This window comes from Abrus precatorius, unplaced genomic scaffold, assembly GCF_003935025.1.
Source record: "Abrus precatorius isolate BTA unplaced genomic scaffold, Abrus_2018 Scaffold11, whole genome shotgun sequence".
Taxonomy (NCBI): Eukaryota; Viridiplantae; Streptophyta; class Magnoliopsida; order Fabales; family Fabaceae; genus Abrus; species Abrus precatorius.
This window is the reverse complement of record NW_020874303.1, coordinates 20025797-20052276: the sequence shown is the minus strand read 5'-3', so window position 1 is coordinate 20052276 and position 26480 is coordinate 20025797. Positions and strand designations below refer to the sequence as shown.

General features: G+C 32.6%; 5 protein-coding genes across 9 annotated transcripts; 4 read left to right on the top strand and 1 right to left on the bottom strand.

Annotated features, from left to right (window-relative positions):
* The first annotated feature begins 3889 nt into the window (after positions 1–3889).
* LOC113855284 (sugar transport protein 14-like) lies at positions 3890–7600 on the top strand. 2 transcript variants are annotated; one of them, XM_027486861.1, is made up of 4 exons: positions 4014–4210; positions 5610–5932; positions 6189–6818; positions 6909–7600. In XM_027486861.1, the coding sequence occupies exons 1-4, from the start codon at positions 4069–4071 to the stop codon at positions 7368–7370; spliced, it is 1557 nt and encodes a 518-aa protein (XP_027342662.1). In that variant the 5' UTR covers positions 4014–4068; the 3' UTR covers positions 7371–7600. The 2 variants fall into 2 exon arrangements, with proteins under 2 accessions (XP_027342661.1, XP_027342662.1); XM_027486860.1 differs by having other exon boundaries at positions 3890–4210; positions 6189–7529.
* Positions 7601–7835: 235 nt separating this feature from the next.
* LOC113854431 (CRS2-associated factor 1, chloroplastic-like) lies at positions 7836–11281 on the bottom strand. Its single transcript, XM_027485398.1, has 5 exons — positions 10389–11281; positions 10175–10302; positions 9383–9608; positions 9110–9237; positions 7836–8974 (listed from the first exon to the last, which is right to left on the bottom strand). Exons 1-5 carry the CDS (start codon positions 11068–11070, stop codon positions 7970–7972), a joined length of 2169 nt encoding a protein of 722 aa, XP_027341199.1. The 5' UTR covers positions 11071–11281; the 3' UTR covers positions 7836–7969.
* Positions 11282–13391: 2110 nt separating this feature from the next.
* Positions 13392–13975, top strand: LOC113855779 (protein MAINTENANCE OF MERISTEMS-like). Its single transcript, XM_027487412.1, has 2 exons — positions 13392–13801; positions 13897–13975. Exons 1-2 carry the CDS (start codon positions 13392–13394, stop codon positions 13973–13975), a joined length of 489 nt encoding a protein of 162 aa, XP_027343213.1.
* Positions 13976–16078: 2103 nt separating this feature from the next.
* On the top strand, positions 16079–19499 carry LOC113854928 (probable glycosyltransferase At5g03795). Of its 2 annotated transcripts, XM_027486265.1 has the most exons (6): positions 16081–16262; positions 16460–17161; positions 17259–17368; positions 17461–17591; positions 17924–18272; positions 18545–19437. In XM_027486265.1, exons 3-6 carry the CDS (start codon positions 17279–17281, stop codon positions 19274–19276), a joined length of 1302 nt encoding a protein of 433 aa, XP_027342066.1. In that variant the 5' UTR covers positions 16081–16262; positions 16460–17161; positions 17259–17278; the 3' UTR covers positions 19277–19437. The 2 variants fall into 2 exon arrangements, with proteins under 2 accessions (XP_027342065.1, XP_027342066.1); XM_027486264.1 differs by having other exon boundaries at positions 16079–16262; positions 16460–17368; positions 18545–19499.
* Positions 19500–20601: 1102 nt separating this feature from the next.
* On the top strand, positions 20602–24744 carry LOC113855363. Of its 3 annotated transcripts, XM_027486984.1 has the most exons (10): positions 20767–20855; positions 20985–21041; positions 21356–21461; positions 21576–21831; positions 22062–22166; positions 22383–22511; positions 22940–22989; positions 23075–23172; positions 23441–23725; positions 24165–24744. In XM_027486984.1, the coding sequence occupies exons 6-10, from the start codon at positions 22456–22458 to the stop codon at positions 24672–24674; spliced, it is 999 nt and encodes a 332-aa protein (XP_027342785.1). In that variant the 5' UTR covers positions 20767–20855; positions 20985–21041; positions 21356–21461; positions 21576–21831; positions 22062–22166; positions 22383–22455; the 3' UTR covers positions 24675–24744. The 3 variants fall into 3 exon arrangements, with proteins under 3 accessions (XP_027342786.1, XP_027342787.1, XP_027342785.1); XM_027486985.1 differs by having other exon boundaries at positions 20602–21041; positions 22444–22511; XM_027486986.1 differs by having other exon boundaries at positions 20602–21041; positions 22444–22530.
* Positions 24745–26480: the final 1736 nt, after the last annotated feature.

The following is a 26480-nucleotide window of genomic DNA, read 5'->3' as shown; positions in this document are numbered from 1 at the left end:
TGGGAATGCAAGAAAAATTGAAATTGCCATATTTGTAATTTTTCCTTCTCAAGCCATGTTTTAGGTCTGGGAAGCGAAACCCTGGCAATAAATTGTATGACCTGCTAGTTTACTCTTCATGGAAGATTTCACACTTTTATGAATGATATCGGTTTACCATCTTCTCATGATCTCTTTCTGATATTTTTATTATTATTAAATGAAATTTGTTATTGATTCCCTCTAAACATTTTTTTAATTTAATTAATCAATATATGAAAAGAAAAATAATAACAACTCTTTTTCTAAATCTCTCTTATCATTAAGACTTAAAGGTGAGTGTAGGTTGTTTAATAAAATGAATATTATCTTTTATTTAATAATTATGTTAGATAAAGTTTATTTGTTGTTGTATTGAGTGATTAAAAAGAAAAGTTTATTCTTCAAATACTTCTTTATTAATGTTTTATACACATTTAACATTATAAAGTTGAGTTGTTTTATACATTAACGGGTTCTCTAATTGTGTTAAGTTTTAACGTTACAAACTGATTCATTTATTTTTTAATGAGTGGAGTTAGATTGGTCGAGTTAATAGAATTTTGTTGACCCCCAATACCCCCTACCGAAAAGTATTGATTTATTTTATTAAAAGTTATTTTATTTATATAACATTTTTTATAGTATTGTTTTTGTTTTTATCTCTTTCATATATCAATTATCTAATCTCACACCTCTCTTTGTATAAAATAATTATATAAATACGTGTTTTCTTTAGCTATAATAGTTATATACGCCTTTTCAAACAGTAATATGGCTAATTACATACTTTATCATATGACTAATGAATATATGATTGCTTGTTAGGGAGGGAAAAAAAACAACCATTTTTTTTAATTATTATTTCAAAAATTATCTTTACGGTGATTTTTATTAATTTATTTTTTTAATAATAAAACCTATTTTTGGTTTTGTCCTTTTCTTTTTAATGCTTATGTACCAAACATACCAAGCGTACTTTAATTCATTTACCTGAAAAGCTAAATGAATTTAAGAAAGTTTTTTTTTGTTAAACTAAATAATTATCTTTATAATTTTTACTTATATGTCTTATTCTCTTTATTAAAATATCATAAATATTTCTGAAAGGATTTATTTTAAAAATAAAATATATTATCCTATTATAGTCATATGGTAAAATTGTAACGAGAAGAAAGGAAAATTAATAAGGAATAGTGATTTCTGACCAAAACTTCCAAATGAAAAAGGGAAATTACGGTAAGAAGAATGAATATCTTTATAGTCGAATTGATGATTTAATCAATAAAGATATTAACTAAAGATTCATTATTTTAACTACGATTCAATCATTAATAAAAAGTGATAATTAAATATATTTTTAACATTAAATCATATTTTATGCATTATATTAATATAAACTTATTAAAAATTAAATTAGATAAAGTTTTAAATTAACTTAAATTAATTATATAGCATATTTGTAAGGTAAAAAGTTAATTATATCTGAGCCTTATAAAACAAATTTGATTTGGAAAACAAGTATGTGATTAAATCAAAATAAATAAAAGACAAAATTAATAAATTAATTTCATAATTCTTGGTTATGTTTTGATTTGATCTTTTATTTTTTTCTTATAAAAATATTTTAAACAATTTCTTTTTATAAAAAATTAATTTTGTTATAAAATAAGAGTTTTATTAACTTCAATCCTTAGGGCTGAATTTAAGCATCCATAAATAATTTTTTTTTTATAAAAAAAGTATATAATTATTGTATTGAAGTTATAAAAATATAATAAATACTTTTCTTTCTAATAAAATTTTATTATTATTAGTTTCCCATCTTAACAAAACCCATAAAATAATTATTCATCTTTTTTTTTCCATTTAAATTCTGAAAATTTTATAAAAATTTTTATTATTTATTTTTCTCCACTTTCATCCTCATTCTTTTATCATTTGTTTAGTCTTTTATAACCTTGTTTTCTGTAAATTTAAATTCCTATAAAAGTATTTTTTCCCCCTTGTTTTCTCTTTTTCAATGTCTCAATTACTTGTTTGTCATAATTTCCTATAACTCCTAAGATGCAACATATATATATATATTAAAAAATGAGATCACTGAGTCAAATTTCAAAAGGGTAAAAGATAAAAAAAAAAGGAAAAAAAGAGAAATTTAAGACTTGTTTAATTTAGTTTTGATTTTTAATTTTTAAAAATTATATTTTAAAACAATTTTATAAAATTATTATTTTTAAAAATTGTTTGATAATTTAATTGTTAAAACTGTTTTAAGATAAACTTTTGTTAGTTTTAGAAAGAAAAACAAAAAATAACAATAAAAACACATAAACAGTAATCTTGTTTTTCAGTTTTAAAAACTAAAAATAAAAATTAATTTTTAAAAATAATTTTTAAAACTTATATTAACAAGTAAGTTTTTCTATTTTTTAATTTTAAAAATAAAAAATTATTTAAAAAAAACAAACAAGTTCTTATTTTAATCAAGTTATAAGGATAAGAAAAATACGTTATAAAAATATAGATGAGAGGATAAACAAAAAAAATAAAAAAAGGCTTAAAAAAAATTGCCATACGCTATGTTCAAAGAAGATGAACAATCATTGTCTAATAATGTTAAAGTTTTTTTGAAAGTTATCTTGTTTAAATCACTTTAGTAAGTAAGTTACGAGATCAAAATAAAAAAAATTAAAAAGAAAATCAAAATAAAATTAAAAAAATAATGTAATTATTAATATTATGTTTTATCATATAAAATAAAATAAAATGATAAATATTGAAATTAAAAAATATATGAAAAAATTAAAATTTGAATTCATATTATATTTAAAAATAAAAAAATGTAATATAATTTTTCAAATAATATTAAAAAGCTAATTTCTAAAAGCATTTTCATTTGAAAAAAATTTCAAAATTGATTTTACTCAAGAATTAGTACTCAAATTATATATTTAGACTAAAAAAAAGTCAATTTTTTTTTATCCTTAAAATTTATCATTTTTATCAATTATAAACTAAGATTCGGTTTACTAAAATATAAAATTATATTTTGAAAATAATAATAATAATTGATTAAAAAATGGGTACATTTTTAATAACTTTATAATCTATTATATATATATATCGTTAATTCTTTAATTAATCATTTTCACCTCATACTTTATCTTTTGAAATGTACATTGCACTTGAGAAGTAACAGCTCAGACATAATCAAATTTCATTAATATCCTAATAAACTTAAACTAACCAATTTTTTAATGATTTGAGTCGAAGGCATTCTTTATTGAAATACATCACATTCGACAACGGTTGACAATTTTAAAGTAAAATAAATAATACATCTATCATTGTTGACAATTATAGCCACCCTATTAGACAAATGATGTATTTTTTCATTCACAAGTTGGCACAAAGCTTCAACCTATTCATACGACCAGATAAGATTGCCCATTTTAATTGGATTAGTCAAACAAACCGCATTCATTTCTGACTCTTTTCTTTTTTTGATCTCTATCCATACTTATACACTAGTCTTTTGAAAAATTTTAGTAACTATTTTAAGATCAAGATATTTACAAGTTTAACTCAATTCACTAATATTTTTATTACGAACAAAATTAAATGTCAAAATAAAACTATAAAGAATCCGAATCTTTAACTCAACAATAATATCTTTTATTGAGTGCAAGTTGTCTTTCTACTTTTGGTTACACATCAATTCAATTTACGAGATTTCAGCAGTATGAAGGTAAGTTGTTATTTGTAACTATCCTTTCCTTCCATTTCTAACGCACGAAGGGTGTCATTTGATATTATCCTTTATTTTAAAGAATTATCCATTTAAAATTGAAAAAACAAAATCATAAGCAATGTGTTGTTTTTTTAAGTTTATATTTCGGAGCATTTAGAGATTTAAAAAAGATAGAGTTGTGTGACCTAGGTGGCGTTGACTCTTACACTTATATAAGTCCCTGAGGAGCAAAACTGATTTGGTTGTTTCTCTTTTTCTGAAACACTGACAGAGCCCCTTTTACAGAGAAAAGAGCAATGGCAGGTGGCGGGGTGACAGATGCAGGACCAGGGAAAAGGGCTCATCTTTATGAACACAATTTCACTTACTATTTCGCCTTCACATGTGTTGTTGGAGCTCTTGGTGGTTCTCTTTTTGGCTATGATCTCGGTGTTTCAGGTCTGTCTTGTTGCTCCTCAATTTTTGCTTCATTTCTGAAAATTCTCTGCCATCGCTTCTCAACATTTTTGTAAACTCATCGATCTGATGCTCACGACTCCTTTATTTTGTTTTTATAATTATTTTAAAAGAAAGAGAATATTTTAAAAACGTTGATTTCAAATTTGACGGCTGAATACATTTTATTATAATTATAAACCTTAAAAATAATAGGTGTTGTTGATGTCGCTTGTAGATTGTGAGCTTGTTTGTTACCGTGATCGAATCTGTATCAACGATAATCGATCTCTTGCCTCCTTTGCAGATGTTTTCATTTTAAAACATTAAAATTCGAGGAAATGGAGGTTATAGACAGACATTATATTAGATGGTTTCAGAGATTAAGATACTCATGTTTCTTTATGATTTTTAGATATTGATATTAAATTATTATTCGATGTTTAATGTACGTCACTCTAATTTTTTCAAAAAGAAATCGAAGTTTCGTTATGAAAATTATTAAAAAAAATATGTTGTCATCGTTTTATTTTTATTGCAGAAATGATTTTTTTTGGTCAAACGAAAATGATAATGAAACACCGCTAGTGTGTATACATAATATGGCATCTTGAGTTTTTGGCATATTTTGGGAATAGGCAAAAAGGTTGGACGTATACGAAGACAAAAGAGAAAAGACCATATGATCTTTGCCGTTTGCAGCAATTGAAACGATCTATAATTTTTTACGTTTAGGTTCAGTGTTTTGGTTGGTTACTTATTGGATATTCCTTATCATGTCTATTTTACTAGAAAACTTTGCCGGGAATCTCTGCTGGAATTTCGTACTTCTTTGGGTTCACGATACCTGTATTTTTAAAATATTCTTTAAAAGATTTCTGGATTGGTTTGTACGTTTCTTTTCGTTGTTATTGATGTTATTAGAAATTAGAAAATTCACAAGCGTCTTTGCTGAAGTGTAAAACTGGTTAGGTTACGTCCTATGCCATAGCAAGCAGATTAGCAAATGCATCAAAGTTGACATTTTAAAACTAACAAATTCAATTTTGAAAATATTCTTCAATTCAAATTTTAATTTTTCTTCTTTTTATTTTCTTTTCTCTCGACTAAACGGAGGATAAAATTGAAAGTAAATAATGGGTGCGCTTAGTTTTGGCTGGCATACCACATGCTAATAAATTATTGCAAAAAAAAATAATTTTTATAGTACCTTTCCCAGCATGAAAAGAAATAGTGAATTTTTGCTTTATAAAGTTTCATATTCAAAAGCATTAATGATTTCACCTGCCTTTTTCTTGCCATGAATTATCGGATGGTTTAACCTTATTCCCGAATGATATTCATAATTCTGCAAAGTATAAAGTATGACGAGAACTTTACTCATGATGTTGTCACGTGTTAGGTGGTGTGACTTCAATGGATGATTTCCTGAAGGAGTTCTTCCCAGAAGTGTACAGAAGGAAGCACATGCATCTGAAAGAGACAGATTACTGTAAATATGACAACCAAGTCCTGACACTGTTCACATCATCTCTCTACTTCTCTGCATTGATCATGACATTCTTTGCTTCTTACTTAACAAGAAAGAAGGGAAGAAAGGCCAGTATCATAGTGGGAGCCCTTAGCTTCTTGGCCGGGGCAATCCTCAATGCAGCAGCACAGAACATTGCTATGCTAATCATTGGAAGGGTCCTTCTTGGTGGTGGCATTGGGTTTGGCAACCAAGTAAGTTTATAAAATGTTCCAAAATGAGTGAACACCCCATTTCAGTCCTCCCATTGTAATACTCATTTTAGTCTCCAACTTAATAAAATTTTCATTTTAATCATCGATTGATTTATAAGTTATCCATTTTAGACTTTTTTAAAATTTATTTTTTACTATCGATTTAAAAGTGAATGGGTTTTTTTTGCAAGGAGACTAAAGTGAAAATTTTGAATTATAGAAAATATTGTTCTTACGGCTATATCTAATTGTGTAGGCTGTTCCCTTGTATCTTTCGGAAATGGCTCCAGCTAAGAACCGAGGAGCAGTGAACCAACTGTTTCAGTTCACAACCTGTGCTGGAATCTTAATTGCAAACATAGTGAATTACTTTACTGACAAAGTCCATCCCCATGGATGGAGGATATCGTTGGGTTTGGCAGCTGTTCCAGCAATTCTGATGCTTATTGGAGGTCTTTTGTGTGCTGAGACACCTAACAGTCTTGTAGAACAAGGTAAGTTGGATGAAGCAAGAAAAGTATTGGAGAGAGTTAGAGGTACCAAGAACGTTGATGCTGAATTTGAAGATCTCAAGGAAGCAAGTGAAGAAGCGCAAGCGGTGAAGAGCCCATTCAAGACACTCCTGAAGAGGAAGTATAGGCCTCAACTGATAATAGGTGCTTTAGGGATTCCAGCATTCCAGCAGCTAACTGGCAATAACTCCATTCTCTTCTATGCACCTGTCATTTTCCAGAGCTTGGGGTTTGGTGCTAATGCTTCTTTGTTTTCATCGTTTATTACCAATGGGGCTCTCCTTGTTGCCACTGTGATCTCAATGTTTTTGGTTGACAAGTTTGGTAGAAGAGCATTCTTTCTGGAAGCTGGTTTTGAAATGATATGCTGCATGGTAACTACTTTTTATGCTATTATTGTCCTTGAGTTTCATGGAACATACAATGCTAACTATTGCTTATTGGACTTTTTGATTGATTTGCAGATTGCAACGGGTGTGGTTTTGGCTGTGGATTTTGGACATGGCAAAGAACTTTCAAAAGGCATCAGTGTCTTCCTTGTTATAGTGATTTTCTTGTTTGTTTTAGCATACGGAAGATCTTGGGGACCCCTTGGGTGGTTGGTTCCCAGTGAGCTCTTCCCATTAGAGATAAGGTCATCTGCACAGAGTGTTGTGGTGTGTGTCAACATGATCTTCACGGCCCTCGTTGCACAACTGTTCCTCATGTCACTTTGCCACCTCAGATATGGGATCTTCTTACTGTTTGCGGGCTTAATTATCATCATGAGTTGCTTTATCCTCTTCCTATTGCCGGAAACCAAACAAGTTCCAATTGAGGAGATTTACCTTCTTTTTGAAAACCATTGGTTCTGGAAGAATATCATAAGAGAGGGAGTGAAACGAGACCTAGAGACATCAAACGGGAAGCCGGCAGCTACTGTTTAAAATCCTCAACAAAATAGAATGAACAATTCTTCTAGGTTTCTTTTGCTTTTCTTTTTATTGGGGGAGGGGGTTCAATTGTTTCTTGCTTGCATTGTCAAAAAAAATAATTTGGATTGTAACATTTCTTTTAAGGTAGAATAAAATGGAACGATATTAGTTAGTATTAATCGAATTATTAAATAAGATAAAATAATAGATAATAATACAATGAAATCAACTTCATTCAATACCTTATACTACCATTTTTTTCTTATTCTAATTTCAGAGGCATGGGTCATATCTTTCAATAATCTCTTAACCATTCCATGTGCCTACCAAACGATGATAATGATAAGTTTATCCCACGTCTTTCCATACCACGCCGTTACATTTCATTTTATTTCTCACATCACTGGACATCTAGCCATAGCCTAAATGGTAGGTCGATAATAAAATAATCGCAACGAGAAACCATATTGAGATAATGCAAGAATAACACCATGCAAAGTAACAACAGCAGTGCAAAGGACAGAGGGCGGAACAAAATTCATCATTCTATTGTTAACAAATGCACTAGGTACGATTCTGATAAAAAAAATGTAATGTAATGCCAGCCAGTATCATGTTAAAAGTTTGGCAAGTTCGTCAACTCCTAATGTTCCTTGTGGTACAACATTCAGCAATTGGTCATGAAAATTCTCTCTTGGAATTTTAGTACTCTTCTCTTTTTTCTGTTTCATGGAAACAGGGGTTGTTTTTTTAGTCTCCAAAGTTGGTCCTTCTTGCTTGCCGCTTTTTTTAGCCACAACCTTTCCGTGTTTCCTAAAAACTGGTCCAGGTGGAGCTGATTTCGCAAACGCAACTGTGGTTTGAAAAATACTATCCGCATCCAAAGAATCTTCATCTAAAACAACTGCGCTGCCTTTCTCAACAGCTTGTTCCAACAATAACAAAATTTCTTTCATACAAGGAGCAGCTGACTTTGATGACTGACTAATATCTGCTGCTCCCGAACCATCTAGCAACTTATCAGCACAAGTATCAACCATGCCATTAATATAACTGTCACTACTTCCTAGCATTGAACCGGATCCTAAAATTGAAGCAGAGAGATCATCACTGCAGCTTTCGCTATCCACTATACCCTCAGCTCCATGGCTATCATTCATAGCATTTGAGGAGCATTCAGCATGGTTCAACATAGTCATTCTTGGACTGGTGCATGTGCAAGGTTCTGGCTCACCATAGGAGCCTGTGGCATTATTTGTGTGTTCAACTTCATAGGATTTTGCAGGTGAAGCAATTTCAGTAACTACAGACATAGCTTGCTTGCCATTTTCATTGGGATATGGCACCTCAACCTCATCCGAAGTCACGTCACTGGAACTCGAGGAAATGCAATCCTGAGATAAAGTGCTAGCAAGCTCAACTGAATTCTTCTGGAAAAACGGTGCTGAGAATTCTAGGGCTTCAGATGGCTGTGTTTCATAATTTTTATCTTCAACTTGAATTTTATCGGCCTTGCAGTCATGTCTGAGATCTGGTAAAGCAGACTTCCAATTTGGTCCTCTCCACATAAGTATGTGCTCATGTTCAAATGAAAGTAATGTGCATGGAACAAGATCCTACAGTTAGAAGAATAGATGTGAAAGAAAGATTAATAGCATCCTCATTAATTAGCATAAAATAATAAAACCAAATGAAAAGAACAAAAATTGAGTCCACATGATCTTCAACGCAGGATGAAAATTTGGGTATACCCTTAGTTTTGCTCCAATCTTTCGATAGTCACTTCTATTTAGTCCTTGACAGTTTATTCGCACTAGTTCACACTCTTCAAAAGCCTCTCTGACATTGTTTGCTAGGTTACAATAAACACCATTTTTTCCTGTAACAAGAAAAATTAGCCAATGCATTAAAAAGAGTATGTTTATCAGGAAAAAAAAGGACAAAGACAGCTAGATGCCAATTTGCCAGAAGAACACTGATTTTTTTTTCATTGTAAACTGTAATGAACAATTTTAAAAAGGTACCTAGCTTGCATATGGGAATCAATGTGCTTCCTTTTTGACGCATTTCAGTGGCTTCTTCTAGCGTCAGACCTTCAGGAACTCGCTGAATCAACCTAGGATATACTGGAGGCACAGGTTTCCACAACATAAGAGGAAAATGTGGGCGAGTTCTATAATTGTAGTTTCTGCCTCGGAAAAGGTACAAAACACCACCCTTTCTGTGTATGATTTTTCCCCCTGTCCTCTCCTGGAAAATCAGATAACGTGAGAAAAGTAAACAATGAAGGCCAAAGTTATTTGCACATTTCCATTTCCCCACAAATCTTGCATTTCCCCAATCATCATCTTTCCCCCATCCCCCTCATCCCTTTCTTCATCAACCCCAGGAGTGTTAATTGGGGATATGCAAGGAAATGAGAATACACAAAAAACATAATCCAACAATCAAACATGATTGACTTCTTTCTAACAAAGAATGTCTGGGACATAGCCAATACACAAAACCATGTTAAGTTAAGCCACTTACCATATTAAAGAAATAGAAACAAAGTAAAGAGGTCTATATCATCAAGAGAAACCAAAGAAAAGTAGTTGTCAATGAACAAAGGAGTGTTCCGAAGATCAGTAAACGATAAAGGCACAATTGAGAGTTTCTCTAACATGACGTGGCTTTTACAATTTGATTGTTTTACTTCATACCATTTATAATATAAAAAAGGAAACGCCTTTTGAAATAAGGTAAATTAGTAATAGCCTATTAGTGCAATCGTAAAGCATCCAAGAAGAAGAGATTAAAAGCGAAAAAAAACCAACCTCTAATTGCTGGCAAACATTATCCATATCAACCGTACACACTCCTAAGCACCTGATCTTACAGACCCTCCGCCGCTTCCAATGAGCATGTATATTATCCAACATGTTATGCGTCAACCCATCTCTACCTACAACACAAAAACCAAATCCACAGAAACGGTTAAATTTCCACCTCTGACATTAAAAAAGTGTGCAAAAAACAGTAGCAACGAACCAATATGGAGTTGGCGTTGGGTTTTGATGCAGGATTTAACCAAGTCAGTGATTTCCTCCGGCGTCAAGGGTTCCCCCAAAATCTCCTCCCTCGTCTTCACATACCTAGGGCTAGTCCCCGGCAAAAACGGACCGGGCGACTGAACCGGTTTTACCCCTTTCTTGTGCGGTGGCGGAAGCACGAAGGAATCGAACTCCTTCAGCTTCTTCTTGCTCGGGGGGGTTGGGGCCCGCCCGGTCCAGGGTCGGGGCATTGTGGTGGGTCCGAAAGGGACGAACGGTGCTTCGCGCATTTTAATTGGCTTAACCTTAGGGGTTTCGGTGTAGCTATACTTGAACTCGAACGGTGCACCCTCAATCACGTAGGAGAGTCCGTCTTCGCTAATCTTCACATTTTCCGGTGCTCCGGTTACCGATCTCGGTCTCGATTTGGGTATGTTCGAAAACCGGAACGCTGGGTGCGATTGCGGGTCGACAACGGGTTTTGGCGGGTTCTTGGAGTATTTTCCGGGTCGTGATGGACGGGGTGACCGGTTGACATTGGGTGACTGGAAGCGGGTTTCCGGGTGGGGTTTGGCGTTGTTGGAGCGGGAGAATCGGAGCTCCAATGATGGACGCGGGTTTGGGTTTGGGTTTGGGTCGAAGATGGGAAACGTGTAAGTGTGCGGGAGCTTCAGTGCCATGGAGAAGAATGAGATAAAGCGCTTCGCATTTTTCAGTTCACTCTTCTCTACGTTCTGTGCTGTCACCTCACGTGAGCCATTCCTCACTAATTTCGTAAATTAGCAGAGCGACGTCGTTTTTATGCTTTCAGCACCCCAGCAATCATCCCTACCCAGCTGTTGTATCTCCCTCCCATCAAACCAGTGTAAGATAGAGAAACATTTGTTATACACTAGAAATTTTTTTTTTTTAATGTATATAAATTTCAATTATGCTCTATTTAATATTTTTTATTATTATGTAAATTTTAGTTAAAAATAAAAATATTAAAAGCATATCTCGAATGCTACTTGGTTTATGAAATTTATTATTGAAATTCATTTAAATAAAAATAATTTCATAATTTAAATTATTTTACTTAAATTTAAAACAAATGGACTAATAATTTTTTAATAATGTTTTTAAATTTTATAAAAAATATTATAAATTGTTTTAAGTAAATACTTGGTTTTTTAGTTTTCTATTAAAATATCATTCAAAAATTAATTTAAATATTTAGCATGCTTGTTTCTAATAAAATGTGTATTTGAGTTTTAGTTAATAAAAAATGAATTTAATGAAAAATTACAATTAATAGCCTTGAAACATGTACACAGTCAACAATTAAAACATGAATTTAGCATAATTTGGCAAATTTATTAAAATATTGTAAATTAAAAAATAATTTATTATTTTATAGGAAATCTGAAACAATTTCCCAATCTGGGGTGATTTTGCCACGTTGGATCAAAATTTCTCCAAACGGCTGGCGAAAGTATTAATTTTTGAATTGTTTAATACCTATTTCGCCAGAAAAAGAACGAAATAAGACTTCTTAGAGCGGTTAAATTAAAACTGCTCTCATAGGTCTATTTTAGAGAGCGGTTCCTTTCGAACCGCTCTCATAAGTCCATTTAAGAGAGCGGTTGCTTCTGAACCGCTCTCATAAGTCAATTTTAGAGAGCGGTTTTGCTCTAATCGCTCTCAGAAGTGCATATTAGAGAGCGGTTCTGCTAGAACCGCTCTCTTAGATTTAAAATGGACGGCTAGGGGGGCTTTTGATACACGTGGCAACATCTAAGATGATTCGCACTGCTACTGGCGAAAGCTCATTTCGCACTGCAATTAGCGAAACCGCTTTTGACCGTCGTCCTCCTTCCTTTCCATTTACATGTTCTCCGTCTCTGCTCCTCTTTCGTCGTCCATTTTCTCCGTCTCTCCTTCTCTATCATCGTCGAAGTTTCAAAATTTGTTTTGATTTGCTGTGAAGGATCAAATACTGCTACGAATTTAAGAGGTATGGAATTATAACAACATGCATTTATATATTATGTTTAATTTGATTTTGTTAATTAGAAAATCTGATAATAATATTGTAATATTTTTAAACTCTACGTATGTAAGTGATTTGGTAATTAAGTAGGGGTGAGTGAAGAATATGCTGAAAGTTTATTAAAGATTAGTAAAAAAGAATTTAAAATTTAAATAGTTTTTTATTTATTTATATATAGATTAATATGTTTTTAGAAAAAATGAAATGTGATATAGTTAATTAAAATATAAAATTATAATTAATTGTTAAGAAGATAGGTTAAATTAAGATTTATAAAATTTGTTTACAGGAATTATTATAGATATTTATTAAAATACAGAATAATAAAAATTGAGTTAAATAAAATAAATATATAAAACTAAATATAATAATTTATACTTAGTTTGATTGTAATAAATAATTTTTACACTTATATTGAAGTAAAATTTTAAAATTGTATTTATATAAAATTTATGTATTATTAATATGTTAGTAAAATATAAATTATTATTATTATTGAATGAAATTTTTTGACTAATATTTTTTTTTTTTTTTGTATAGATGGCATCATCTTCACAACAAAGTAGGGTTATTAATCCCGGGTCAGAAGATCTATCACTTCTTCGGTTTCAGAGTATTCATGTTTCTGAGCATATTTGGGATGAACGTGATCACTCGACATTGAGAGTTAGGAAGAGTCCAAATATTCCCGGTGGATTAGAAGGTATTCCGGAAGAAATTATTCTACATCTGGAATTAGCGAGTTTTGTTGGAGTGGCTAACTTGTCTAAGCTTCCTGTAGACGTGGGATTGATTACTGCATTAGTAGAGAGGTGGAGGCCCGAGACGCACACCTTCCACATGCCCCCTGGAGAGTGTACTATTACCCTTTAGGATGTTGCTATTATATTAGGATTACGCATAGATGAGAGACCTGTTATAGCACCCACTGGGGGTGATTGAGCTCAGATTGTGGAAGACAGCCTAGGTATGAGACCAGGATCAGAGGCTTTTGTAGAGAGTTTCTTGAAGATGAGCTGGTTGGACGAACACTTCACTCATATTGCCATGCATAATCAGACTCCACTGCAGATCACTCGGTTTGCTAGGGCATATATATTGAGGCTTATTGGAGGGTTCATGCTTCCTGATCACTCTAGCAGTAGGATATCTGTGAGGTACTTGCCTTTGCTTGAAGATTTTGAGTTGACCGGTCAATATAATTGGGGTTCTGCAGTTCTAGGTTATTTGTACCGAGAGCTATGCATGGCCACCAACATTGATCGTGTTGCTATTGGAGGACTGACCGCGTTAATTGTGATTTGGGCTTGGGATAGATTTCTCCATATAGCACCTATCAATCCTCCCTATAGTCGTCCTTATCTTCCGTACGGTGTTAGGTAAGTTGGTATTGTTATTGCTAGCACTACGCATTTGTAGGTGTTCTATACTGTTATTTGTTTGGCTTCATGTTTTTATGGTCAATTACTTGCAGATGGTTATCCCACGGTATCAGAAGCGGAAAGAAAGATGTCCACTACTACAGATATATTTTTGGTTACTTGTATATGTAAGTTAGAATTAAACTCGCCTTCAACATCAGTAGAAGAAGAATTGCCTAATGAAATTTCTGCTTCATCATCTCCATCAGTGTAACTCTCATAATCTGAGTGTTCATTATCTTCATCAGCATCATTCCTAACTCCTTTATTGCAACAAATTTATCAGTTTTAATTCAATCAATTACATATATTAAATAAAAGACATTAGAACAAAAATAATTTTACCTTCATTATAATCACGACTCACAAGGGTCCTATCATTTTGTTGTGAAAGTGATAAATTTAAATTCATCGTCTATAAGGACATTGATGAACTTCCACCAACAGCAATATCTACATATAACTCAATAATATTTCTACTAGATTGTTGTTGAAATGCACTTATTATACAATCAATATCTTCATCATCACATATATCCAAAGTTGTATACTGTCTAATATTTTCATCAATCAAAAAATGAGAAATTAATCTAGAAATCACTTGATTATGATTAAGATTGAGTTTCACATGAATTTTTCTTTTCAATGTTTCATAACTTATTCCTCGTTTTATTTGAATTACCTTTTTACTTCCTTCAAAACTTACTCCTTCATTTTCTTCATAGATTCTACCATTCCAATATATAATAATAACAATCCCACTCATCCTGCATTTTATTCAAATAAACTTTATTTAATATTTAAACTTTACAATAATTAACATAAATAAAATAAACAATACTCATTAATTAAATATAACTAAAATTATACATTCAAAATTAAATAATAAAATTATTAAATAACACATACCTGAGATTTTCTTCTAATATGTCCTTCCGATGAAAATGAGAGAAGGGTTGGAGATATATATAGTGCTCAAACCCTGAAATCGGAGTGTGCAATTTCACCAACGAAAATGAAGAAGAGGCTATTTGTTTCGCCAGTCCGGTAACGAAATTAATTTAAAAATATATTAAAACAAAATTTTTGCCATCAAATATGCGAAATTGTACTTACATTTCGCAATTCGGTTGGCAAAATTCAGGATACGAGTTACTGTATATAGCTCAAAAATGGGTTATGAGAGCGGTTCCATTTGAACCGCTCTCAAAAATGGGTTATGAGAGCGGTTCAAATTGAACCGCTCTCTTAAATAGACCTATAAGAGCGGTTTTAATTTAACTGCTCTAAGAAGTCTTATTTCGTTCTTTTTCTGGCGAAATAGGTATTAAACAATTCAAAAATTAATATTTTCGCCAGCCGTTTGGCGAAATTTTGATCCAACGTGGCAAAATCATCCCAGATTGAGAAATTGTTTCAGATTTCCTATAAAATAATAAATTGTTTTTTAATTTACAATATTTTAATAAATTTGCCGCATAATTTATGATGCAAATGTTAGTAATTTTGTTCTTTTTACCTGGTCATTCGTTTTTAATAAAAAGAACAAACAAGCTTAACTTTATACAATGATGTGAGCTAAGTTATCGTTTTTTAACTAATCATAAAAATAACCATAATAAAATAATTCATTCAAAACTTAATTATCGTGAATTAATTTAAATAAATTGAGTTAGTGTATTTTAACAACTTCCACTGCATGCTTATATTTTCATTCATAATTCCTAAATTCACTCAGAATTAAACACGCTTATGCGTTGTAGAGACATATAACAATAAATTGAGCTAAACTTTAAATAAATAAACTTAATTTATTTTTTAAATCTAAAACTTAATTATTATTTATTTACTTATCGTAAATTTTTTAAAGTCTAATTTAACCATTTTCAAAACCTAACCCCACTTCTAATAACACAAAAGTTGCAATAAAATAAATCATTAGAATAATTAAAACTACAATAAAATAAAAATTAATACATTATTATTTTTTTACTTAAATACACTTTAATTATTGAACATATGATAGTTTTTATTTTGTTTTATATAAAAACTGTATTATTTTTATCCTTAAAAATTATATGCTTTTAAAATAATATATATAGTCTAAAAATAAATTTTAGATTTAAAAAAATATAAATTATCAAACAATTTAACTTTAATTGAAACTATTACTTTTATTCCACGTTCACAAGAATTCAATTGCTTTTATTGGAGTTAACAACTTTTTGTCCATTTGGGGGACCTTATTTCGAAATTATTAACTACGAAGATGCTCGAAAGTTTGTAACTTCAATCTCTTATGCGCGAGGGACAGAGAGCTTCTTCGTTTCGTTCCCCTGACAAAGTTAAGGATAGCAGCAAGAAGGTGGGACAGAAAAAAAAAAAAGAAGCTTGAAGCATAACTCTTCACTGTACTGAGGTTAGTACTGTTTACTGCTTCATGCTGTCCCTTTCCTTCATTCTTAGATTATGCATCATTCTTGCTGATTGAGCTTCTCCATTTAAGAAATAGTGAAAATTTAGACCCCACTTGTTTCTTTTCCCATTTCTTGTTTTCTTAACTACTTGATCTGCCTGCAAATTCTCTAATTATCTAATGTTCCATTTTGCTTATAGGACCCTTTGATTTCTCTTTCGAGCTTTTTGTCTGAACTTCTGTGATTTGCAAGTGTTGGGGAGATTGAAGTTAATTTTCGAAGAATGATTGGATTAAAGTAATTTTGGTGTCATCCCAGTTATTAAATGGTTAACCTGTTTCAATATTTTCATGAGTGATGTCATATGGGTAACCGGAGATTGCTCTTTCTGTCGGGGGTACTCGCTGTCAATTATTTACTATTTCAGTCAATATTGGTTCCACATGGAAATGGAAATGGAAATGCTTCTTGGTCTTCAGTGCCTGAGAAGTATGCATCTTTAGATGATAAAGTTAGACTTCCATCATTACATTCAACACCAAAGTATTTCACTGTTTGGAATTGGAATCCACCGACGGGCAATGTTTCAAAGTTTTCTAATTCTTCTACCTTTATTGCAAGAGTTAAAAAAGTGCATATTCCTATTGTTCAAACTGAAATTTGGCACAGTAAGAGAAAAAGAATACACAATGATCGAAAGAGTAATTTTCTCTCGGAGAGAAAGGGCTCTGATGATGTTTCTAAATTGAGAGTAGATAAAAATGATGTTCATAGTTTGCCTAAGAAGAAAGATGTTGGAAAAAATGATAAGTTGGAGTTGGAAAGTGTTGGTACAAAAAGGGGAACATTTACATTACCTCAAATGAAAAATAGTTATATGGGTTCAAGTGAACATGATAAAGTAAGTTCTCCTGCCTCATACAGTACAACTTCTTCTACTCGTCTTAGAAATTCTCCCCAGAAAAGTGATATTTTGACCTTAGATAACAATATCTCAGCAAGTATTCCTAGGAGAAAGATGAGGTGTGAGATGCCGCCTAAATCAAGAATGTTGATTCAAGAGATGAACCATCTACTAGTGCGCCGCCGTGCTTCTTCTCGTGCAATGGTATTAATAATATTGATATCTCTGTCAATTATAACTAATGGACAAGTAATTGTTGTGGTTATTTCAATATGGAGTTCTATTTTTGGTTGCAGAGACCAAGGTGGTCATCCAAACTTGACCTGGAAATTCTTGCTGCAAGGTCAGAAATTGAGCATGCTCCTATAGTGACCCATGACAAAGAACTTTATGCTCCTCTCTTTCGAAACCTTTCTATGTTCAAAAGGTAAGCTGATGGAGCTGTTAAAGGAAATATGAACTCAAGTAAAATAAGTCCTTCATTGACATGCATATATTCTGACTCAACCATGTTTTTCATACACCTGCTTCTTCTATTTGTTCCTTTAAACATGTGGCTCTGGCACCTCCCCTTAATGGTATGGTAATTCTGAAATGTACCTTAATCACATTGTCATCTTAATATTTTCTCTAAGTATGACATTGGGCTTCACTTATTTGCTCCTACATGCCTTTTCTTTGTCCTTCTATGTGACTTATGTCGGAGCTACTATTACGACTGTTCATGATCACTTGACTTTTTGGTTGTTGAATTTGCAGGAGTTATGAACTCATGGAACGGACGCTCAAGGTCTACATATACATGGATGGAAATAAACCCATCTTTCATCAACCTATACTTAAGGGGCTATATGCCTCGGAAGGTTGGTTTATGAAATTGATGGAGGAAAATAAGCATTTTGTTGTGAAGGATCCTGCAAAGGCTCACCTATTTTATATGCCATTCAGTTCACGTATGTTAGAGTACTCCCTTTATGTACGTAACTCTCACAATCGGACTAATCTCCGTCGATATTTGAAGGAGTATACTGATAAAATTTCTGCAAAATACAAATACTTCAACAGAACTGGTGGTGCTGACCATTTTCTTGTTGCTTGTCATGATTGGGTATGCTGCAAGCTCCTTTCTTTTTTCCTTAATTCCACTTGCACAATAACCATGTACTTTTCCAACCTTCCTACATCTTTTATTTATGATAATTGATTTGGATGCCTCTTTAATGCCTTAATGGGACATATTCGCTTCAAGGAGATCTTATTTGCCTAACTACATCATCTTTAGTTGTGTTATGTAGTTTGCATGATCAGCAGAGTGTGTGTGTTGCCTAACACTATGCTTTTATTTATATGGCAAGAAGACTAACAACTGGACTGATGCAGGCTCCATACGAAACAAGGCACCATATGGAATACTGCATAAAAGCCCTTTGCAATGCTGATGTAACTCAAGGCTTTAAAATAGGAAGGGATGTTTCTCTTCCAGAAGCTTATGTCCGGTCAGCAAGAAATCCTCAGAGAGATCTGGGAGGAAAGCCTCCGCATCAAAGACCCGTTCTTGCTTTCTATGCTGGAAATATGCACGGTTATTTGCGTCCAATATTGCTGAAGCACTGGAAGGGAAGAGACCCTGATATGAAGATATATGGCCCAATGCCTCCTGGTGTTGCAAGTAAAATGAATTACATACAGCACATGAAAAACAGCAAATACTGTATATGCCCTAAAGGGTATGAGGTCAACAGTCCACGGGTGGTTGAAGCCATATTTTATGAGTGTGTGCCTGTGATTATATCTGACAATTTCGTGCCACCCTTTTTTGAGGTTTTAAATTGGGATGCATTCTCACTAATCCTTGCAGAAAAAGATATTCCCAATTTGAAACAGATACTTCTTTTAGTGCCTCAAGAGAAGTATATCAAGTTGCAACTTGGGGTCAGAAAGGTTCAGAAACATTTTTTCTGGCATACAAAACCCTCCAAGTATGACCTCTTCCACATGACCCTTCATTCAGTTTGGTATAATAGAGTGTTTCAAATAAATGTAAAACGTAAGACGATGATGCATGCGAGCCCTCTGAACTCTAGCAGAAGCACATCTGACAAGAGCTTGTGAAAAGAAAAAGGTGCTTAATTATGAGGGACGTGGCTTCTGGAGCTGTAGAGGGAATTTGTGAATATAGTATGAGCTAGGAATTTGTGTTCAGTCTTAGCTTGTTCTGTTGTATATTTTATAACGCTGTACGTATTTCTCCTCAATGCATAAAAGAAATCCATGATTAACCAATAACCCCTCCCCCGTCACACTAAAAAGAATTTAAAAAAGAGCTTGAATTAGTAGTTTAAAATTTTTTAGTACATAATGTGGTAGTGAAAGGCTAAATTCGCTCAACATGCCAAAGATCTCAAGAATATAAATATGATAGCAGAGCAAGTCGATAAATAGTTGTATCTAATAGATGGAGTTTTAGATCTTCACATCCTTTTTCTATTTTTCATCTCAGTGAGTTTGATCTCTTTAGTGCTATATTTTTCCCTTTGTTGTAATGGCTAGGAAGGAATGAAAATAATCTTTGCTTCTTACTTTTTACTGCAGACGCATTTATAGCTCTGACTTAGGGATTGATTTTAGTTTTATTTTAGAATGATATTGTTGATAGTCTTATTTTTTTTATCTTGTTCCTATGGCCTAAGTATGTTTGGCTGTAATACATGTATAATGTAGTTATACAGATTATTTCAAATCACAGTTTTTTATAAACTTAGAACAAACACTTATCTACTCTCTGTCTTAAAAATACCCACAAATGAGATCATATTAATCATAAAAATATGGGCAAGTTACCAACTTATCACCATTACTATCACACTATTGGATATAAAGTAGTTTATTTAATCAAAATAGTGTGTTGTTCTGAGTCACTATGCATAGAGGTAACGTGTAAATTTTTCTCTCATCGTTAGCATGTTCATCGCCACATGTAACAGAAACCAGCGGTCACATTAACTGCGTGATTCTCCTCACGAAATTCCGAAAGGTCAATGGTGCATGGCCGACGATTTTGCTTCCAACACTCCACGCCACGTGTCCCGTCCTTCTTCAGAGGGAAGGCTGCAAATGCAATCATTTCTATCCTATCCATTGGTGTTGAGTTGAGCAGTGAGATTGAAAACTTTCAGGGTCCCACGCTCCAATCTCGTTGTTACCATTATCCTGTACTTTTGGATAGAAACAGTAGCTGCTTTTAACTTACACATTTCATGGTATACCTGACTCACAGTCAAAGTGTCCCTCAATTTCAGAAAATCAGCCAAAAGAAGATACAGTGGATTGCTCCATTCTATTGTGAATCAAAAATTGACAACAAAATTTGGTACTTATATGTGTTTATATTGCATGCTATAAAAAGAAAACTAATATTGGGTCAACCACAACGAGGAATTTTTAGATGAGCCACTTTAGTTAAAAATATATTTTTGAGAGTGACTTAAACTAGCTTCATTTCTAATATTTATTAAAATCAAATCTATTTAGTCTTAATACTTGTCACTGATAAATGTCCTGGTCTGAAGACGATATAATAAAAATACTTTTAATAAATTTGATTCATTTGGATAATTCTCATTCCTTCCTTAAACTAATTTTTGAGGTTTAGTCAAATGTTCAACAGATATTGATATACTAAAGCAACTGGGTAACGATCACGCATTGCTGAAATCACATGGCTATCCGTTTATCGCCCCCTACTCTGTTTATATTATTATATATATAAAAATTCATCGTTGATCTTAACTTTGGAGAAAATTTGTGTCTGTATTTGCAGGGTGCTGCCACTTCTATTGCCAGGCTTCAAAAAGTTCCAACCATATGTTGTAACTTGGTAACCGTAAGCCACTCTATCAGTGCTTCATTCCTTTTGTCTTCTCCTTTAAGATCTGGCTATGATTACTTGGATCAATCTATGCTTCTTTAAAAGAAAATATAGACAGGGTAGTTCACTGTTCATCGTTATGAATTGTTTTTCTTTAGCCAATAGAAAAAATATTTAACAAATCATAGTCATACTCATAGTATTTAGCTTTTCTAATTCGTTGTTAAATTTTATCAGAGATCATAAGATGGAATTGTTTCTGGCTTTAGCTTGATCATTTGTGACACTGATGTATATGTCAGTGACGTGGCTCCTCATTTCAGGCCTATGGTAACCATATGATTGGATTATGCTAATTCATGGATGACATACTCATCAATCTTTTGAGGTTGACAAGTTATATTAGTGACCGATTTATACAATTTATAGGTGAGTTATTTCGCATACATGCTTGCATTGTATCATTCTCTTTTTAATTGAGGTGTATTACCCAAATATAGAAAGCTATGATTTTCCTATCATCATTTTATGACAATACTGCAGAGGATCTGGTACTTAAAGACATAGTTAGGCACAGAGAAAATTTTGGAGTTATTCCAGTGGTCACCTCTTCAGTTCACTGTTCAACAGGATGTACAAGAAGCACCTCTTTGCAACCTCCTCAAAATGAAGGTGAAAACCATGGAATCTGTGAAAGAAGAGCCTTTAGCAATAGTAAAGAACTGCTTGAAGATTCGAGATCTTCAATTCTATATGCCAGTTCTATCTCTGCATCTGTTCCTTCCTTTTTATTAAAAAGGTTATAACCTTTTATTTTCCATGCTTAACAACACTACTAATGAACTCTGCTAATGAATTTTAATCATCAGATTAAATGTTCAAATTAAATGAATTCGATCGATCAATTTATTTATTTATTTTTAATTTCACCTAAATATTGGGACTAATTGTTCATTCTTTGATAATTCTTTGCAAACCAACATTTTGTAATTATGTCATTGCTGTTGTATTATCCTCATATTTGTGCAGTTTGACACTCCCATTATTCGGTATACAGTATGTTTGGAGTTTGGGAATGGTCTCCTGGAGATATTCTTTTTCATGCATTAAATGTGCCCAACTTAATGTTCATTGGTAAAACAAGTAGGTTTGTTCTGCAAACTAGTAGGAATGATATATTTAAAAAAAAAATAGTTTGCTTCTTTTACAAATTCTCTTAATTCTTGATAGCCTATTTGTTGTGATTCACATCTTTTAGCCAGAAAAAGTTAACTGTATAGATATTTTTTTGGTGGTTGTGTTACTGAATACTGCTATGAAATGATGATTAATAAATATTGGCACTCACAGAACTACATCTCGTGTGGTGAAAACCTTGCGAGGTTCTTCTGATGATATTGGGTGGCTGCAGCATACTCCTGGAATGCCTCTAGTACAGGATGGAACTTCAAGATTCTTGGAATTGCTTTCTGACATAAGGTCCCCATTTTATTATAAGGTTTATGTTGAAATAGACCGGTGTCACTGGACTATATCTTTCTGTAATTCTCATTAACATTATTAAGACCATGATTTTCTTGCCATTTTTTCATATGCCGTTTCTCGTACGGTTGAACTCTGGATAGAAGTTTAGCTTATTCCCCATTTTAAGTTAGTACATTTGATTACTTCTTTAAGTTTCCCATTATACAATTTTTTGGTATTGCTTGTTTTGTTTTTTCATGTAATTATATTTCACAATTTTTGAACAAAAAGTAAAATAAGGATGATCTATATCATTCTGTCATTTTAAAATTATGCTTCCTATTCCCACAGTCGATCAAAATTTAGTAGGTTACTTGTTAATCTGTTTTTCTTTTGGGGGGAGTGTTTGTTAACACACACTCTCTTTGGGTTTTATTCTACAGGAATGGTGAGCACTATCTACCTAGTTCGTTTGTTTATCTGTTGATTCCAGGTATGTCAATATCCATGTCATCTACCTCTGCGGTTGAGATAAACATATATTTCCATCCTAAGATTAGAAGCTTCACATGTTACAGGTCTTTTTAGCAACCATGGACCCTTGTATTTTGTTGCCATTAAGAGGTTCTTTTCAAAGATGGGCCTAGCTTGCCATATTGCAAAAGTTCATAGTGAGGTAATTGATCATTAGTAAACCGATTTTCTTCCCAAAAAAAATATATTCAACCGATTTAAGCAAAGCACACAAGTTTCATTTCACATTACAGAACCTGATTCTGTAGTTGTTTTTCGCTGTGATGCATTTAACTTTCAGTTCTACTGTAAAACACTTTTTCCCCCTTGAACTTCTTTTCAGAGGTCTCTTTTTCTTTTCCTTTATTCACCATAAAAAATGTGTTCTTCTGGAGTCTGACTTTCCAATATATTCTTGTTTCTCTTCTAAGGCATCAGTAGAACACAATGCCTTGGAACTGAAGCTATACATTGAGGAGATTTACTGGGGTTTTGGCAAGCCTGTTATGCTACTTGGACACAGTAAGGGTGGGATTGATGCTGCAGCTGCAGTATCTATATACTGGTCTGACCTGAAGGACAAAGTTGCTGGTTTGGCTCTGGTACAGAGTCCATATGGTGGCACCCCTATAGCTTCTGATATTCTTCGTGAAGGCCAAATTGGTGACAAAGAAACCCGGAGGATATTGGAACTTATAATATGCAAAATAATTAAGGTACCATTTCCAATGCTATAAAATTTATTTGTGGATTTGAGAGTACTGATTGCTTACTTTATTACCTAAAAATGATAGCAGAAAAGGAAACTGTTTCGCTTTAGACGCAATGAAACTTGATGTTAGTGCAGGGAGTTGGGGCTATATCTGCCCTTCTAGGAGAAATATGATATAAGCTAGTTGCTGATTATGGTTGTAGAATATGCTGTTGTTCCTACTATACAGAGATTCTCTGTACCAAATCAAATGTTGCATTTTGCTTCAACTTCCTCACATTTTGGTGCCGTGATCTTAACGTGTCCTAACTGCATATGACTTCGGTCCCTTTTTCAGTTAATAGACATAATTCAAGTTCAAAGTATTAAATCCAAATTCCACAAGGACAACCTTTGCTTTCCCTTTTTGTTGTTCATTGTGTGCGAATTATACATACTTTTAGGGCGACATACGGGCCCTGGAGGATCTCACATATGAGAGGCGCAAGGAGTTTATCATGAAGCACCAGCTCCCCCGGGATCTTCCTCTTATCTCCTTCCACTCTGAAGCAAGCATTGCTCCTGGTGTTCTTGCAACAATGACCCAGATAGCTCATGCAGAACTTCCCTGGCGCCTTCTACCAAAATTTTGGACTGAGGAGTCTCATTCATTTGCTGAATCAGGACACCAAGTTCCTGTGTTGATTCCTTTATCCGCGGCTATGGCTGTTTGTGCTCTCCACTTGCAGCTCAGATATGGAGAAAAGAGTGATGGCCTAGTGACGTGCCGTGATGCTGAAGTTCCAGGATCATTTGTTGTAAGGCCAAGCATGAAACTTGATCATGCCTGGATGGTGTATTCTTCAAAGAAGAAAAGTCCTAGTGAACCTGGTGCTCGTGAAATGAGTGAAGCTCTATTGACTTTACTTGTAGAGCTTGGTAACACAAAAAGGGAAGTGGTTCAAGTATCATAATGGATGAGATATGCTTCAAATATTTGGCAACATGGTTGTGTTGATTGTTCATTTTTCTTTGGTTGCATAGTTTGAGCTACCAGGCTATTAACAGTTTACTTTTCTCAAGTCCATGTTTTAGTATTTCAGCTACATGCATGCTAGCTTCTATTGTACTTAAATATATGTGAATAATTTGAATTCTTGATTTGGACTCACTTGAAAACCCTTATAATAAAAACACTCACAATTTGTTGCATTTGCCAAAAAAGCATTAAAAATGAGTTTAATTTTGCTGTATCAGTATAACCTTTTACACTGTCACCAGTTAGAACCCATTGTAAATATATTTTTTGTATTAATTATTACAAAATCAATAATTCTTGTTAACATGATGGCTCAACATCTAGCAATAATAAAATGGCATTTCGTACAGCTGTGCCATTTTATTACAAAATGGCATGTTAAAATATTTAAAAGTAATAATGTCTTTGTTTAGGCTGAGTTTGACATTTGCTTATAGAAAAGTTAGGCATTAAAGATCCGCATTGATTTTTAGGAAAATGTTTTGCTTTAATGAAAAAATAACATTAAAAGTGACATTGTATCTTAAAGACTGTCCAAATCTTGTAAGTGATGTCTAATAACAAGATCAAAGAAAAAAAAAGTATTGTATTTTATTTAATATCTTTCTTTTTCTATCTCATCAAAATATGTTTGAATTTAATAAAATCAATTCAAACTCAGGTAGAACCTTTATTAAGAAAAATTGAGCTACATGTCATCCACTCCTAAATTATTAATTTTAGTGATCATTGTTAAGAATGTTCACATATCAGATTAGATTGGTTTTGAGGGGGAAAAAACCATTCAATCCAGTAAAAAAATATTGCAAATTGGTTTTGATTGATTTAAAAGGAATATCAAATACGACCCAATCTCATTCAATTAAATGTCATTTGTATTGAATGAGGTAATTCAAATTTTAAAAATATATTTCTAAAATAAGAAAGAATGTGTGAAAGAAGCGAATGATGAAAAAAACTTAAAATTTGGTTTTGAATTTAGTTCTAAATAATATTTTATTCATGTGATATTTTAAAAATAATATATTGTTTGGTATTTGTGTTATATATTTATTTATTAATAACAACGCATTGTTGTATTTAAACAATTTTTTTTAAAAGAGATAACTTTCGCATGTACTGTCATTTTTACGTCAATGCATTCTCATTTTTTATACATATAAGTTCCTATTTTGAATAAAATTCATATTTCTTTTTAAATTCATATTTCTGTTAAAAAATACAGTTAACATAGTTGATACAATATCAATCAATCATTATTTTCTTTTCTTATTTTTTTCTATCTAATCACTGATACACGTTATTTCATTTGAAATTTTGCTTATGTGCAAATAATTATTTTAACCTTTTGTTGTAATAAAATAATGGTTATATGCGTTTGAAAGGAGATATAAACTTTATAATAAAATATAACGAATTATGCGTTGATTATAAAGCGTACAAAGTATACGTATGAGTGTAAACAGGTGAGCAAAAATGTAGCATATGTAGCATGATGGTGCATAGCATCGTTAATCTTTGGTTGATATCGTTGCAGATATTATATCGTATGTTTTGCATAATCTTTGGTTGGGGTCTTTTCTTCTTTGTTTATTTGCGTTATGGCAATGATGACAATGTCACAGCACAATTCAAAGAATACTTTCTGGTGATATTCTGCTGTAAAAATTTACGTCGCGATAGCTTTGTTTCAGACCCAGGATTTGTTAATTGAATACTCAATTATGGTTTATGTGTGCTC

Excerpts from the sequence above, each read along its gene's own strand:
- LOC113855284 (XM_027486860.1), top strand. The coding sequence starts at position 4,069 with ATGGCAGGTGGCGGGGTGACAGATGCAGGACCAGGGAAAAGGGCTCAT. Across the intron at positions 4,211-5,609 it reads CTATGATCTCGGTGTTTCAG|GTGGTGTGACTTCAATGGAT; the intron begins GTCTGTCTTGTT and ends GTCACGTGTTAG. Across the intron at positions 5,933-6,188 it reads GCATTGGGTTTGGCAACCAA|GCTGTTCCCTTGTATCTTTC; the intron begins GTAAGTTTATAA and ends CTAATTGTGTAG.
- LOC113855363 (XM_027486985.1), top strand. The coding sequence starts at position 22,456 with ATGCCTCTAGTACAGGATGGAACTTCAAGATTCTTGGAATTGCTTTCT. Across the intron at positions 22,990-23,074 it reads TGTTTATCTGTTGATTCCAG|GTCTTTTTAGCAACCATGGA; the intron begins GTATGTCAATAT and ends CACATGTTACAG. Across the intron at positions 23,726-24,164 it reads TAATATGCAAAATAATTAAG|GGCGACATACGGGCCCTGGA; the intron begins GTACCATTTCCA and ends ACATACTTTTAG.
- LOC113855779 (XM_027487412.1), top strand. The coding sequence starts at position 13,392 with ATGAGACCAGGATCAGAGGCTTTTGTAGAGAGTTTCTTGAAGATGAGC. Across the intron at positions 13,802-13,896 it reads TATCTTCCGTACGGTGTTAG|ATGGTTATCCCACGGTATCA; the intron begins GTAAGTTGGTAT and ends AATTACTTGCAG.
- LOC113854928 (XM_027486264.1), top strand. The coding sequence starts at position 16,625 with ATGGGTAACCGGAGATTGCTCTTTCTGTCGGGGGTACTCGCTGTCAAT. Across the intron at positions 17,592-17,923 it reads AACCTTTCTATGTTCAAAAG|GAGTTATGAACTCATGGAAC; the intron begins GTAAGCTGATGG and ends TTGAATTTGCAG. Across the intron at positions 18,273-18,544 it reads TTGTTGCTTGTCATGATTGG|GCTCCATACGAAACAAGGCA; the intron begins GTATGCTGCAAG and ends GGACTGATGCAG.
- LOC113854431 (XM_027485398.1), bottom strand. The coding sequence starts at position 11,070 with ATGGCACTGAAGCTCCCGCACACTTACACGTTTCCCATCTTCGACCCA. Across the intron at positions 10,303-10,388 it reads CCAACGCCAACTCCATATTG|GTAGAGATGGGTTGACGCAT; the intron begins GTTCGTTGCTAC and ends TTTGTGTTGTAG. Across the intron at positions 9,609-10,174 it reads ATGTTTGCCAGCAATTAGAG|GAGAGGACAGGGGGAAAAAT; the intron begins GTTGGTTTTTTT and ends CTGATTTTCCAG.